Consider the following 13674-nt stretch of genomic DNA (forward strand, 5'->3'; position numbering starts at 1 on the left):
AAATAAAATAAAAAGCCACCAGAATTTCTATAAAAGTGTTTGGTACAGCATAAACTCTAAGTCCATAAATAATAGCTAGAATTTTGCCATATCCCTCTTTCAGGTTGTTCCTGACTACATAGTACAATTTGCTGTGGAATATGTATAATATTAGGGGCCTTTAGACTTTGTGCTGACATGCTTATGAGAACATGGCAATAATTAAAGGAGCCTGAGAGCACGAAGCCCAGTTTTATCACTCAGGAGCTGAACACAGCACAACGGATAAATACGTATCAGATTACAGCTGATTCAGACTCCCTACTATTTACTGGTGCTGAATACTATAAGGATATGTAAAAATTTAATACTGAAAAATCCATAATGTTGATCCAAGTCTATCAAGGAATTGGCAATTAGAATATTTCATAGTTATTTAAATCAGTCTGGTAAAATTAAACTCCTATGATTTTAGCAACGTTTGCTAGCTTGTTGTGGGATGCCAATTAAACAACCTGGGCTCTACATAACCAAAGACCGAAAAGCAGGTATTTCATGCCTTAAAGAAATCTACAATTTATCTTTATCTTCATTATTGTGATGGGTATGGTAACTAGCCAACTTAGGAATGACTTTACTTATCAACAAACACTAGATTTATGGTACCATATACCATATACAACTACCAGGAGATTTTTGCATGTTTTATCCTAACTAATGATTTTTGCAGTTATCCTAACTGATAACCAACGCAACTCCTTACTGCTTCTTAACTGCGCAACTGACTTCCTACCTACCAGCTATCATGCTACCTGCCTCCACTTAATTAGCAATTAAAAGTAAAGTTGATCATAATTTAAGTAACAAGTTTAGTCCCACTAAAATCACAGAATGAAATGGAAATATTATGAATGCTTACTGATCAAAAGAAAATTGGTGTCAGGTCTCCAAATAAATGCAAATAATTCACATATGGACTTGATTTAATTCAGGATGTATAATGAAAAATCTATAAGGTCTACTAAAACAAAACTCTTAGACACTGCCACTCCAAAATCTAAATTCTAATACTGTCAGTAACTATGCGGGAAGCAAGCAGCCAAGGAAGTGACACCCGTTTTCCTACCTGTTTGAAGCTGTTCTTGCTGAAGGTCTGTTTGTTCTACTTGGTGAGGCTGACTAGAAAAGCTCTGGTTATAACTGGCCTGGTACTGATTTTGTTGTTTCAAAGTTTCTGGTTCATTAACAGGAGGAACTGGGGCATTCATATTGAACACCTGTAAGTAAGTAAAGTAAATAAAATAAATGATTACTTCATCCCTTTCTGCTAATAATTTCCCTGCTTTTAACAAGGCAGACCTCAATGCTGGTTTTACCTCAGATGTAAATACATTACAGAAGTCTCAAACACATACACTCTCTCTCTCTCTGTGTATGTATACATATACACACACACACACACACCCCACACACACGTTTAAAGAAGAGCCTAAGTAGGGATCAAAATCTAAAAAGACACACAATCAGCAGCCTTGGAAACGCTATTATAAATGAGAAAGCTTTTTAAAAGATGCAAATCACGGATACACGTCACTTATATAAATTAATTCTATGAACTTTAAATTTGAACTGAATATTTTATTCATTTTTACTTTTGACATTTTAATCAAAAGTTAATATTTTAATATTTAACTCTATGGACTTTCCCATGAGCACTGATTTAGCTGCATCCCATTACACTATTTTCAACATCATTTTCTAGAAATTCTGCAATTTAGAGATGCTTACTGACTAAAAAAGCACAAACTATAATGTGAAATTTACTATGTGAAACTTGAGAAAAATAAAAGATTAAGCAAATATGGAAAAATGTAGACTACTGTTAAATCTAGGCAATGATTTATATACACACACTGTAGTAGTCTACTTTTCTGCATGTTTAGTTTTGGTCAAATGAAAAGGATGAAACGATAAAACAGGAAGATGTGAGCACACAACTCCTAAGACTTAAATTTATCTCTGGGAGCAGGAAAAAAATCAGTTTATGTTCACTTAAATATACTCTACAGTTAGGATAGATGCACACTCAAACACAAAGCTGAAAGAAGGCCTTTTTTGTTGCGACCCTGGCATGATCATAGTATACACTAGGCATTTAATGTTAGTTCAATTACCGTTTGCATGGATTGGAATGGAGCTGCATTTACATTGATTCCACTGCTATGTAATGGTTTGCTTGTCCCAGCCTGGAATACCTGAGGCTGAGAAGCAGCCGGAAGGGATGATGACGCTGTAGTCTGGTCTGTATTTAAAGAGATTGTTGCCTATAACACAAAATGAATAGATACACTTTAGTGGTAAACTAAACTTAGCCAAGTCTACTATCCAAGTCTTAGTATGTTTAGAAATTCAACTATTTCATAAAAGCAAAATACTGTATTGCATGCATTAGGTCCAAAAAGAGTCACAATATTAACAGTATTTACCTCTGCCCAATTCATGAATAAGTGCCTCATCAAGTTTATGTTACCTAGTAACAGAAACTTGCCTGAATCTGGTCAATTGGTTCCTTTTGTGGTCGTTGCTCTGTAGCATGAGAAGGCTGGTACAAGGGTTGAGATGCTGTATACCCCTCACTTGTGGATGAAACCAAAGGAACCTACACAGAAATAAAGCAATCAAAGCTGCTTTCTGTTATAAATCAAGTCTAATACAGACAGGGCTAAGAAACAGATACGCCCGTTAAAGAGACTATGAAACTTAACTGCAAAAAAGTGCATCTAATATTAAAGCTGAAAGTTAAATAAACCCAAGTCCAGTTATGAAGTCCCCAACAAATGCTTCTAAATGGCAATATCTACACTAAATTTTAGAATTAGGACATTTAAAATACGTCTTCTGAAATTCTACTCAGTTCAAAATGAAAAAGCATCTTTCCTTATAATAAACTATTATAAACAGGAGACTTAACAAAAAGACAGTATTTTTTAAGTTATTAAAACAAAAGTAAATGTAACATGGAAATTTTAAAGGCTGATAGCTTTTAAAATGCCATGCCAGACTTAGACAATGATAAAATTCATACCTGACTTTCATAATTTAAGAAAGAGACCCAAAACCTGATTAAAAACAAACCTGCAGCACTATTTCTGTCACTCTTACCTGTGTAGCTTCTGGTTGTACAGGAACTTGATTAGGTTGAGCAAGTCTAGATTCAGAATGAACTGTAAAATTGACCAAAAATACCCAGTTATCCAAAATCAAATTTCTTCACAGAAAATGTCTATAGCCAAATCCTAAAAGAAAACTTTATAGTCATCATGAAAATAATTTGGCAAAGTACAGGTAGGAGTTAAGCTGTCAAGTGGGCATTTTGGTTTCCTGGTAGTTATTATTAGTCAACTCTCACAATGACTTTTATTTTGGAGTTCTGCTGAAGACATTAGTGAAAAAGCACTAACAAAGAAGTATAGAGCAGAACACGCAGGAATCAATGCCAGAGTTACCTATGAAAATAGCCTTACTCAACACCTTAGATAGGTAATAACTAAGTAATATTTTAACATTATCAACTTGCAATATAATCATAAATGCTTCCATGGGAAAAAATTAAAATACACCTTTAAAAATCCTATATTCAATTCAGTGTGCATACGGTCACTCCCACCAGTCTTCTAACTCCCTTCCCCAACAATGGTTAATGAATCAAAGATAATAGGATCTGTGGTTAGTCATTTAGAAATCACCCATTTTCACTGGAGAGGCTAACAAACTCAGTATTAAGTGATTATCGAAATAGCTTACAGGTTATATCAATGCTGTATGTGTTGATTTTGGCACAACTTTCCAGCTATACAAACTTTCTTCCTCTGAACAGAATTCAGAAAATGAACACTAGTAATAGGAACTCTGATTCCTTTACAGAAGGCCTAATCCTGATATGTTTTCTAACTTTTGATAGAGCTATGAGAGATATGAGCTCCCTTTACACTTTGGAGAAATCCTAACTTAACAAGTTAACTGTGTCCTTAAGCGTGCTTCTATTCAGCAACTCCTTTTATGACACTGAAGATTTACAAGACATTAAATGTTATTTTATACAGTTCCACTTTTGTGCCCTTAATGATGACATGTTCTGGGAAAGAAACCAAGACTCAAAATTATTAATGGTCCCGAAAAGAGATGGTCCATTTAACCCAGTACAAGACACCAACAAGTCTATTTAGTGCTGCTATTTCTAATAATAGTGTTAAGAAAAGTAAGAGTTTGAAACTTCAACTATCTTTTGGCCTATCTTCTTCCCCTTTCCTCATAAGCATCCCCTTACCCACTTCACACTGTTATATCTCATTTTTATTCATGTAAATAAAATGTTCAGAAATTCTCCTAAAAAGCTCTAAGCATCCTTCAGAGAAAAAATACCTCTATTATTTTTATGCTTAATTTTCTTTAAAAAACCAAGCAAAATTGGTCTATAATGTTACAAATCAGGAAATGGTTCCCACAGGGCTGGAAGAGAGGGTAACCAGTGACTAAAAAGGGACACAAATAGGCTTCTGGGATACAGGTAATGTTCCATTTCTGGGTGCTGTTGTGATCAGTTTGTGAAAACTCATCAAACCACATTTACATGTACTTAAGTCTACGTATGATAATAAAAGGTTTAAAAAAGCAACAGAACTAGTTATTCATATTACAGGGAAAAACAATAACATTTTCTTATCATATTAAAGGACACAAGATCCAAGAGTTAAGCAAATATTAGAAGGTAAAAATTAATTTTCACATACTTTACAAAAACCTGAAAGTGCTGGCCCTATGTTTCTCACATAAGAATATACCGTAACTAACCTGGAGGGCAAACCAGCTGGGGCATGTCCATGTTTTGTGTCGGATTCATAGGCTGTGCAGATACAATGGCAGGATCGAGTGTCTGGTTTTCAAAATCCAGCATTGAATCCTACAATTTAGGATATGATGGAATTAAATGAAATAATGTGAACACTTAAACCTTCAGGTAGTTCTGCCTCAACTCCACCTACCTGTATGAAATTATAGGGCCCCTGCATCTGCGCCATAAGGTCCTGGACTCGCTGTCTTCTCACAAGGGGATCTGCCTGAGCCACCGGAGTCAAAGAGTGGGGCTCTGGTACTGAAGGAGACGCAGCCTGAGGTTGCTGCTGGAGTGAATTCACCACCTAAAGGGGAAAAAGTGGGAAAAAGCTACAGACTGGGAAAAAGAAGAGCTCCATTCATAACCATCATGACAGGTCCTCAAACTATATAGGACACTACACTGTAAACAGAATAGTAGGCTTTTAATGTAGTTACTCAAACTGGCCACAATGATAAATTTAACATTCAGTGCTATCATTTCTATGGTGTTCTCAATTCCAAAGGATCACCATGTAGCTCTTCAGATTTACGTTATAAACTGCTTTCAAAGATTACCCATACTTGCTTCCCCCAAGAATGTATTGTGCTTAACCTGCTATGCCTTCTACGGTAATTAAATCTGTATTTATCAAATACATACTCATCTCAGTACCTCATATATAGTCAGCACTCAAGAAAAGTTAGTTATTATTATCATCAAACTTTGGGTTCCTACCATTTCATTCTCTCTGCCAATATGATAGGATCAAGCCCTAGCACCGTATCTAACTTGCTACAAAAGCCAACGCTCACTATACCTACCTTTTTCCTAGATCTAATCATTTCTCCTGATTATTTGTAGTAACTCTCTGCTCTTCTGGGAAGTCTAAATCACATCAAATTTACATTCTATCTGTCTTTTAAAATTGGGCAAGTCATACCTGGTGAGCCTGGATAAATCATAACCTTACTTCTTTTATAAGCAATAATGAGATAATAATCACTACCTAAATTGTTATCATGAAGATCAACTAACTGATCTGTCATCTCACCACGATGCTCAAAAAATTCCTTAGAATTCCATCTGAATAGCTTTTAGAAAGGCCCTACCAACTAAGTACTTAAGAACAAACCATACTGGCACAGTGCTAGGTATGATAATACATTTTTCTCTCCCAGTAACATGCAAAAAGTACTTAACTAAAAGCACTGTTACTTCCCAAACCTTCCTACTTTGCCAACACATGCTTTTCATTCCTAGTATTCAATAAAGCAAATACGCTAATTCATTTCTACCTCTCTACCCATGCTATTATATATTTATTACCTCACTCCCCTAAAAAAAATACACCAAATCTACTTAGTCAAGGCCCAGGGGGTTTGCATACCTCTTATAAAAATCACCACTCTACAGATCTTTCAGATCTATTTTTCTTCTAATCCTCTTCTAACATTTCTGAACTGCCTTGCGTAATTCAGAAATAAATACAGTCTTGCTAGTACTTTGTGGGACAGTGTTTTCATCCAAACTAGGTAACTCTCTAAAGTAAAGGACAAGTTTTTTACTGAATCTATCAATAATGCATTTTGGTACATCAATAAAGAGCTAAAGGTACTGGTACAATTACACTTTGGAGAATGATCTTGATACAGTAATATTAAAGAGAAAAGCACAGATATATAAAAGGAGTCACCTAAAAAGGGGATGGAAAAGGACCTCAAGGACAAACTTGGTAAGGCATTTTGATTTTATCTTATAGGTAACACAGCACCCTCTAAGAATTTCAAGTAAAAGCAACTTATTCAAAACTAACTTTTTTAATAATTGACCTGTGAAAGTAAATATGGCCTGAGGCAGTCAGAAAAGAAAAATATGAAGGGGAGTACCTGAACTAGACATTAGGCTCTGAAAACAGGTAATGTCAGCTGAGCAACAGAATTAAGAAACACTAGAGGAAGTCTAGAGTATTAGGGAAAAGGAGGAGTCTAAGATGACATTCCAACACACCCCTTAGGAGGTGGGCCTTTTCTGAAAGCTATCCATGTGGAAGCTCAGATTTTTATAGAGCAACTTGGTATGAAAAACACACAAATCATGTACTTTAAAAAAATTATACACAAATAACTATATATAAGTTTTCTGTAGCTGGAGCAGCAGAGATTCTTTTAAACATCCACAGGCATAAATTATCTTTTAAACATAATGATCTTGTTATGTTTATCAAGTTTGTTATGATAATAAATGTACTAACACTGCAAAGGACTAATAATCTTTATTTGTTCTTGAGAGCTAAAAATTACTAATAAAAACAAAGGACATCGACCTTGCAACCAAGAGGATGCTTACCTCCACTGTTTCGACCGTCCACTCATCTACCTGCTCCTTTTCACCACTGCTGAACTGTGTTTCTGCCATAAATTGTCTATTTACATACTGCAAAGCAAAGTAAATGTTTGAGAGCTCTGCTTGAAAGGCAGAAAAAGAAAGCTAATGTTAAATAAAAATCATACCTCTGTTGATTCAACTTCACTTTGTTCAGTGTATTCTTCTGCTGGCTCAGGCTCTAAGAGGTTAAAAAATGATATACATGAATGTAACAAAATCTTTTTAAAATTAACAATTCATTTAAACTTCAAATAGCTTATAAGTCTCCGTATTTTATCATTCTTTCAATAATATATTTAGAAAGAGTGTTCTTTACCGTTTATTCCAGAATGAAGTAGGTTCAACAGTAATTACTGGATGAGGTATAATGCCAATAAAGAGCTAAGTTAAAACTTCTCTCTAGGCTTAGAAGTGATACTATAAAGCAGCATACAGATTAAAATCTTACTCTCGTACTTTAATCACTTGGTAAAAGGAGTTAAAGGTGGGTAGGAGACCTCCTTATGTTGATCTGCAACCATAAATGTGTAATCTTCCCTTCTAGTTTTTTTTTTTTTAAGTTTTTTTTTTTTAATTTATTCATGAGAGACACAGAAAGGCAGAGACATAGGCAGAAGGAGAAGCACGCTCCTCACAATGAGAAGCCCGATGTGGGACTCGATCCCCGGACCCCAGGATCACACTAGAGCCGAAGGAAGACACTCAACTGCTGAGCCACCCGGGAGTCCCCTTCTAATTTCAATCTAATAGGTTAACACTTGCATAAAGTGCCTACTATGTGCCAGAAACGAGAAACATACTTCACATATTGCTTTCTATTTTTTTAAGATTTTATTTATTTATTCATGAGAGACAGAGAGAGAGAGAGAGAAAGAGAGAGGCAGAGACATAGGCAGAGGGAGAGAAGCAGGCTCCCTGAGGTGAGCCTGATGTGGGATTCGATCCCAAGACCCCGGGATCACAACCTGAGCCAAAGGCAGATGCTCAACCACTGAGCCACCCAGACGTCCCCACATACTGCTCTCTAAACAGAGAATCTGAGATGTAGAGAAATTCAGTCACTTGCCCAAAGTTACATAGCTAATAAGCGTCAAAGCCAAGATTTCAATCCAGGCAGTCTGATTCAAAAATCCATGCTTTTTAACCACTACAAAATTTATGCTCTGACAATGACCACAACCTGAGCTGAAGGCAGACGCTCAACCACTGAACCACTCAAGTGCCCCAAGAATCACATTTATATATAAAGACACAAATAGATTAAAAAGATGAAAAAAGTATAAAGTTCAGGATTACAGAGTTATAATAACCTCAACATTTAAAACACACAACACACACATGCCCCCATACTATTCACTTTATACACTAGCGTGATAAATAGTAATAAATCTGGGCATGTCAGCCACAATGTACTTAAAAAGCCCTACAACATTTCCCCTCAATTATCGTCCAGTCCAGTAATACTGCAACAACAAAAAAAATCAGTTTGTAACAGTGATCAAGACCAGTAAATAAAAAAAAAATAAAAAATAAAATAAAATAAAAATAAAAAAAAGACCAGTAAATAAATGATTGCTATTGGGGGGGGGGGGGGGGGATTCCCCTAGAGGGAGAGGAAGAGAATCTCAAACAGACTCCACACCCAGCATGGAGCCAGATGCAGGGCTCAATCTCACAACCCTGAGATCTTGAGCCAAAATATCAAGAGCCAGGGGATCCCTGGGTGGCTCAGTGATTTGGTGCCTGCCTTTGGCCCAGGGCACAATCCTGGAGTCCCAGGACCAAGTCCCACGACTTGGAGCCTGCTTCTCCCTCTGCCTGTGTCTCTGCCTCTCTCTCTCTCTCTCTCTCTCTCTCTCTCCCTCTGCCTGTGTCTCTGCCTCTCTCTCTCTCTCTCTCTCATAAATAAATAAATCTTTAAAAAAAAATTAAGAGCCAGATGCTCAACTGACTGAGCCACCTGGGCACCCTTAAATGACTGATATTTAATACTTCTGGGAATAACTCTTAATACACATTGTTTTAATATTTCATCATACTTAAAGTTTTGTTAAAAACCTCAGTGTGCAGAGGCACATGGGTGGCTCACCTGGTTAAGCAGGTGCCTTCAGCCCAGGTCATAATCTCAGGGTCCTGAGATCAAGCCCCACAGAGAGCTCTCTGCTCAGCAAGGAGTCTGCTTCTCCCTCTCCCTTTGTCCCTCCCTTGCTTGTGCTCTCTAATCAAAAAATAAAATCTTAAAAAAAAAAAAAAAACACCTCAGGTGTACACATATAGCTAAATTAATGTACAGCTTGAACTTGTGGCAAAGAAAGTAAAACCAGGACAGTAAACTAAACTCATATCCACCTAAGTACTTACCAGCTTCAGCTACCTGGTCTTCAACTGTAGGTGCTGAGGCTGCCTCTTCTTCCTCACATAGCCCATTCTGGTGGTTGTGAGTGCTGTCAAAGTAATTTGACTGGAAAACACGCTCAACAATTTCCTTTAGTGCTTTATCTAAAATTGAATATGAATTATGTTAGACTATCTCAGGACACCTGACCTGAATGAATAAGATTCAACATGCTACAAAATGTTGCTGTAAGAAAAAAACCTTATCAACTGTTACTGAAACATACATACAAAAAACCTTAGAGTCCGACAACAACAGAAATTATGGAATGATAGAGAATAAGAACCTATTAGTATTAAATTTTATATATTTAACTTCAAAAAAATTTAATTTTATATACTTAAAATAGTTCAAAACAAAAAGCTGACAATTATCATTTATTCATTTAGCACCTACCTATATGTTGGACAACGTGCTAAGCAATAGGGCTACAATAAGATTTGTAAGACACAGTATCTGCCCTCCCTAAGTTTATATCCAACAAAGAGTTATACAAATCAAATACAGTAAAATCACATCTGTGAAAAGCACTACACAGAGCTACAAGGGACTGGACCTCGGCAGGAAGAAACACCAAAGGCCTTCCTGGTGTGTAAGTGCTGCAAGAGCACAGATCTGGAAGATGAGTAGTAGAAAGGAGAGAAGTGTTTTGTTTTTTGTTTTTTTAAGATTTTATTTATTCATGAGAGAGAGAGAAAGAGAGAGAGACAGAGAGAGAGAGAGGCAGACACAGGCAAGGGAGAAGCAGGCTCCATGCAGGGAGCCCAATGTGGTACTCGATCCTGGGTCTCCAGGACCACACCCTGGGCTGAAGGCAGCGCTAAACCACTGAGCCACCCGGGCTGCCCCAAGGCAGAGACAACAGCATTTACAAAGCCCTGTATAAAGGGAAAGGGTGCCAAATACAAGAAAATGAAAGCATGTGCTATGGCTGAGGCATAGGAAGAAAAGACATAAAGAAAGACATAGTCTGGGAAGGGCCAGAACATGCAAGGTCCTTAAGTTGAAGACAACTATACATAAAATATAAGTAAAAGAAAGCCATTAAAAGAATTTAAAGAGCTGGAGAGGGTGCATTCAGTTAAATTGCATTAGCAAAGACAGGAAGATAAGTGGCAGACAAAAAGAAGTAGATGGATTCAAAAGATATTTGAAAGTCAAAACTCAGAATTTGGCACACTTGGATATTAAGGGGGCAGGGTGGCAGGGGAAGTATGTGTCAAGAACTAATTTTAATTTCCTGGCCTTATATAGTACACGTAGAAAGTACCTATGTATGTAGAATATGTATTTAATTTCCTAATAGGTCACTTTACAGAAAAAACTTCAAAGACAGTATTAAAATATAAAGTTAATCCTGTTAACAATAAAACTAACAACTTTTTGAATGAACATTTCATGTTTCCCTACCCCTGCATCAGAGACTCGTGACTCTCAGAACAATCAGTTTTAAAAAAAAAACCGATGGATGAAAACTGAATGCACATAAAAACACCAATTTGAGTTCATTAGTACCTTTTCATTAGCAACAAAGATGTTACGTTCCTAAGATGAATGAACAAGACTAGGTAGAAACACCAAAACAAGCTACAAGCTTAGATATTTAACCCTTGTTACTCCTCAATAATGATCATGAAAATCTGATCAGGCTTAACCTAAAACTACTTTTTCAAGCTAACAAGTTTATACACATATGTAAACTTCTTTCCATTTGAATTTCAAATACTAAATTCAGTACATTTATGGGGCAGAACTAAAATCAAGAAGCCCAAATGATTTTTTTTTTACAAAGAAATACAGTAAATAAGTTAATAAACCAAAAAAATTATTTCTTACATGAAAAGATACAAAAAGGTTGGTTCCTCATATTTGATTTACCCATTTCCTTAAAGCAAATACACTCCAAATTGCGTCATACAGTTTTTCCAATTTAAGCTTTTAATCCAATTTTTCAAAGAGCTAAAAATAAGGTATAAACAGATATTTTCACCTTAATATGTTCAAAATCTATTTCCCTAAATCAACTTTATAAATAGTGAAGATTAGAACTTATTCTCTTATTTACTAACAGAATAAACCTGAAGTTCTTAATTTACTGAGGTAGTGAAGCTTAAATGTCCCTTTATTTTCTTTAAAATACACATTGCATATCTGAGATTACCGTTTTAAAAAAAATACAAAAAAAACTTTGCTCTCAAATTAGCAAAAGTCTAAAAAAAAAAAAAAAAACAAACTAAAAGACATAGGCAATGACCATGAATGTATGCATGAAGTACAGTAAGTATTTTTCATAAAATTTCAGCCATAAGGGAAAAACAGTCCCTATCTAATGCCAACATCTCTGAAAAGTCTATTTGGTGTTAATCTGTCCACTCCAAGCAGAGTAAGTTATAAACAAAGCCATGTTAAGTTAGGATTCCCATCTCTACATATATACAATTGGTGTTTTTGATGTATACTCTCTCTCTCACACACACACACACACACACACACACACACACACACAGCAACAAGAAAAAAAAAGGGAATAAGCCCAAAAAAGTAAACAGTAGGTAAATGTTTACACAGTTCGGAAATTTCTCATATTATACTGCTTTTTATTTAAAAACTAATCTTTAAAGATTCTTAGTTACAAAACAAAAATTTCTGTTAATACTCACAGGTTGTTCCACATACAGACTTTTCCTTTCCTTCCAGCAAGTCCCACAGGTGAATGGAAGCATGTTCATACTGCTCATTCAACCTTGTAATAATAATGAAAAGTTAATTAGTTACCTTTTAGTTGTCAAGTCAACATTTAGAAGTTTCTACTATCAAATACCACTATACCTCAAGCTCATGTCCCGTTCAGGGTCTGCTAATTTGTAGAATTCATCCAACAACGACAATTCTTCTTCAGACAATATTGGCACTCCATTCAAACCTTGCTTCAGGTCAGTTCTCACTTCATCATCTCCCAATTTGTCCAAAACATACTGGAGCTCAAGTACAGTTTTTAAACGTTTTTGTTCCGCTTCCTCTCTCATAAGCTGCTCCCGACGTGCAGTCTTCTTTATTGTTTTCTGAATCTGCATAAAAACAAAAGCTTACGACACTGAAATGAATTTCACAAAACTCCTAATTTAGTTCAACCAACTTTATATCCAACGTATATACAACATATTTCACTCAGAGTTCTGTGATGCTGATATATAGAATGATGATTCCCAACTTACAAATAAGAGTTTAATACATCATCTGTTTTTTTCCTATGGAAAAAAAAAATGGTACCAATTTTTCACTTTAAATAACCGACTTCGACTCACAAAGAGACGCTAAAACCCATCACTGCCTTCCTCGCCCCCAACAATCTGCTGCTAGTACTCTATCATCCCAACTTTGAAAACAGTGACTAGGGAATGCATGGCTGGCTCAATTAGTAGAGCATGCGACTCTTGACATCAGTGTCATGAGTTCAAGCCCCATGTTGAATGTGGAACGTACTTAAAAACAATAATTAATTGGGACGCCTGGGTGGCTCAGCGGTTGAGCGCCTGCCTTCAGCCCAGGGTGTGATCCTGGAGTCCCGGGATCGAGCCCCACATCGGGCTCCCTGCATGGAACCTGCTTCTCTTTCTTCCTAGGTCTCTGCCTCTCTCTCTCTCTCTGTCTCTCTCTCATGAATAAATAAAATCTTTAAAAAATATTAATAAATTAAAAAAAAATAGAAATGGACTTGTAGTAGAAGATAGATATATGTTAAATACACATATATTTTTCCACACTAAGTACACACACATTTTTTTCCCCACCATTCTCTTCCTACTAGTAGTCTTTTGCTTTCCTGGGAAGGTAAAGGGAGAGCATCAACCAAACCCAAGTACGTCTCTCTTTTCTCATGTAGCTCAGCTTGGGGTCAAAGAAAGGTCAGACTTTCCAAGAGCCATGAAAGTGTTTTCCCTCAGACCTTCTCCCCTTTTTCAAGCCTCACTAGGACGAGAAAACCAAATAAAGATATATGAAATGTACAATAAAGGCAGAAATGGGGAAGAAACCTAGG

General features: G+C 36.2%; 1 protein-coding gene across 1 annotated transcript in view; it reads right to left on the reverse strand.

Moving 5' to 3' along the window:
- CAPRIN1 (cell cycle associated protein 1) overlaps positions 1–13674 on the reverse strand; it is a 37247-nt gene that overhangs the window by 6821 nt on the left and 16752 nt on the right. Inside the window, exons 5-15 of the mRNA XM_025452434.3 lie at positions 12465–12703; positions 12296–12378; positions 9602–9739; positions 7366–7418; positions 7202–7288; positions 5022–5177; positions 4831–4939; positions 3142–3203; positions 2528–2638; positions 2154–2303; positions 1106–1256 (exon numbers count right to left, since the gene is read on the reverse strand). Coding sequence (XP_025308219.1) covers positions 1106–1256; positions 2154–2303; positions 2528–2638; positions 3142–3203; positions 4831–4939; positions 5022–5177; positions 7202–7288; positions 7366–7418; positions 9602–9739; positions 12296–12378; positions 12465–12703 — 1339 coding nt within the window. The remainder of the gene's footprint in view (positions 1–1105; positions 1257–2153; positions 2304–2527; positions 2639–3141; positions 3204–4830; positions 4940–5021; positions 5178–7201; positions 7289–7365; positions 7419–9601; positions 9740–12295; positions 12379–12464; positions 12704–13674) is intronic.

Source organism: Canis lupus, chromosome 18 (assembly GCF_003254725.2).
Source record: "Canis lupus dingo isolate Sandy chromosome 18, ASM325472v2, whole genome shotgun sequence".
Taxonomy (NCBI): Eukaryota; Metazoa; Chordata; class Mammalia; order Carnivora; family Canidae; genus Canis; species Canis lupus.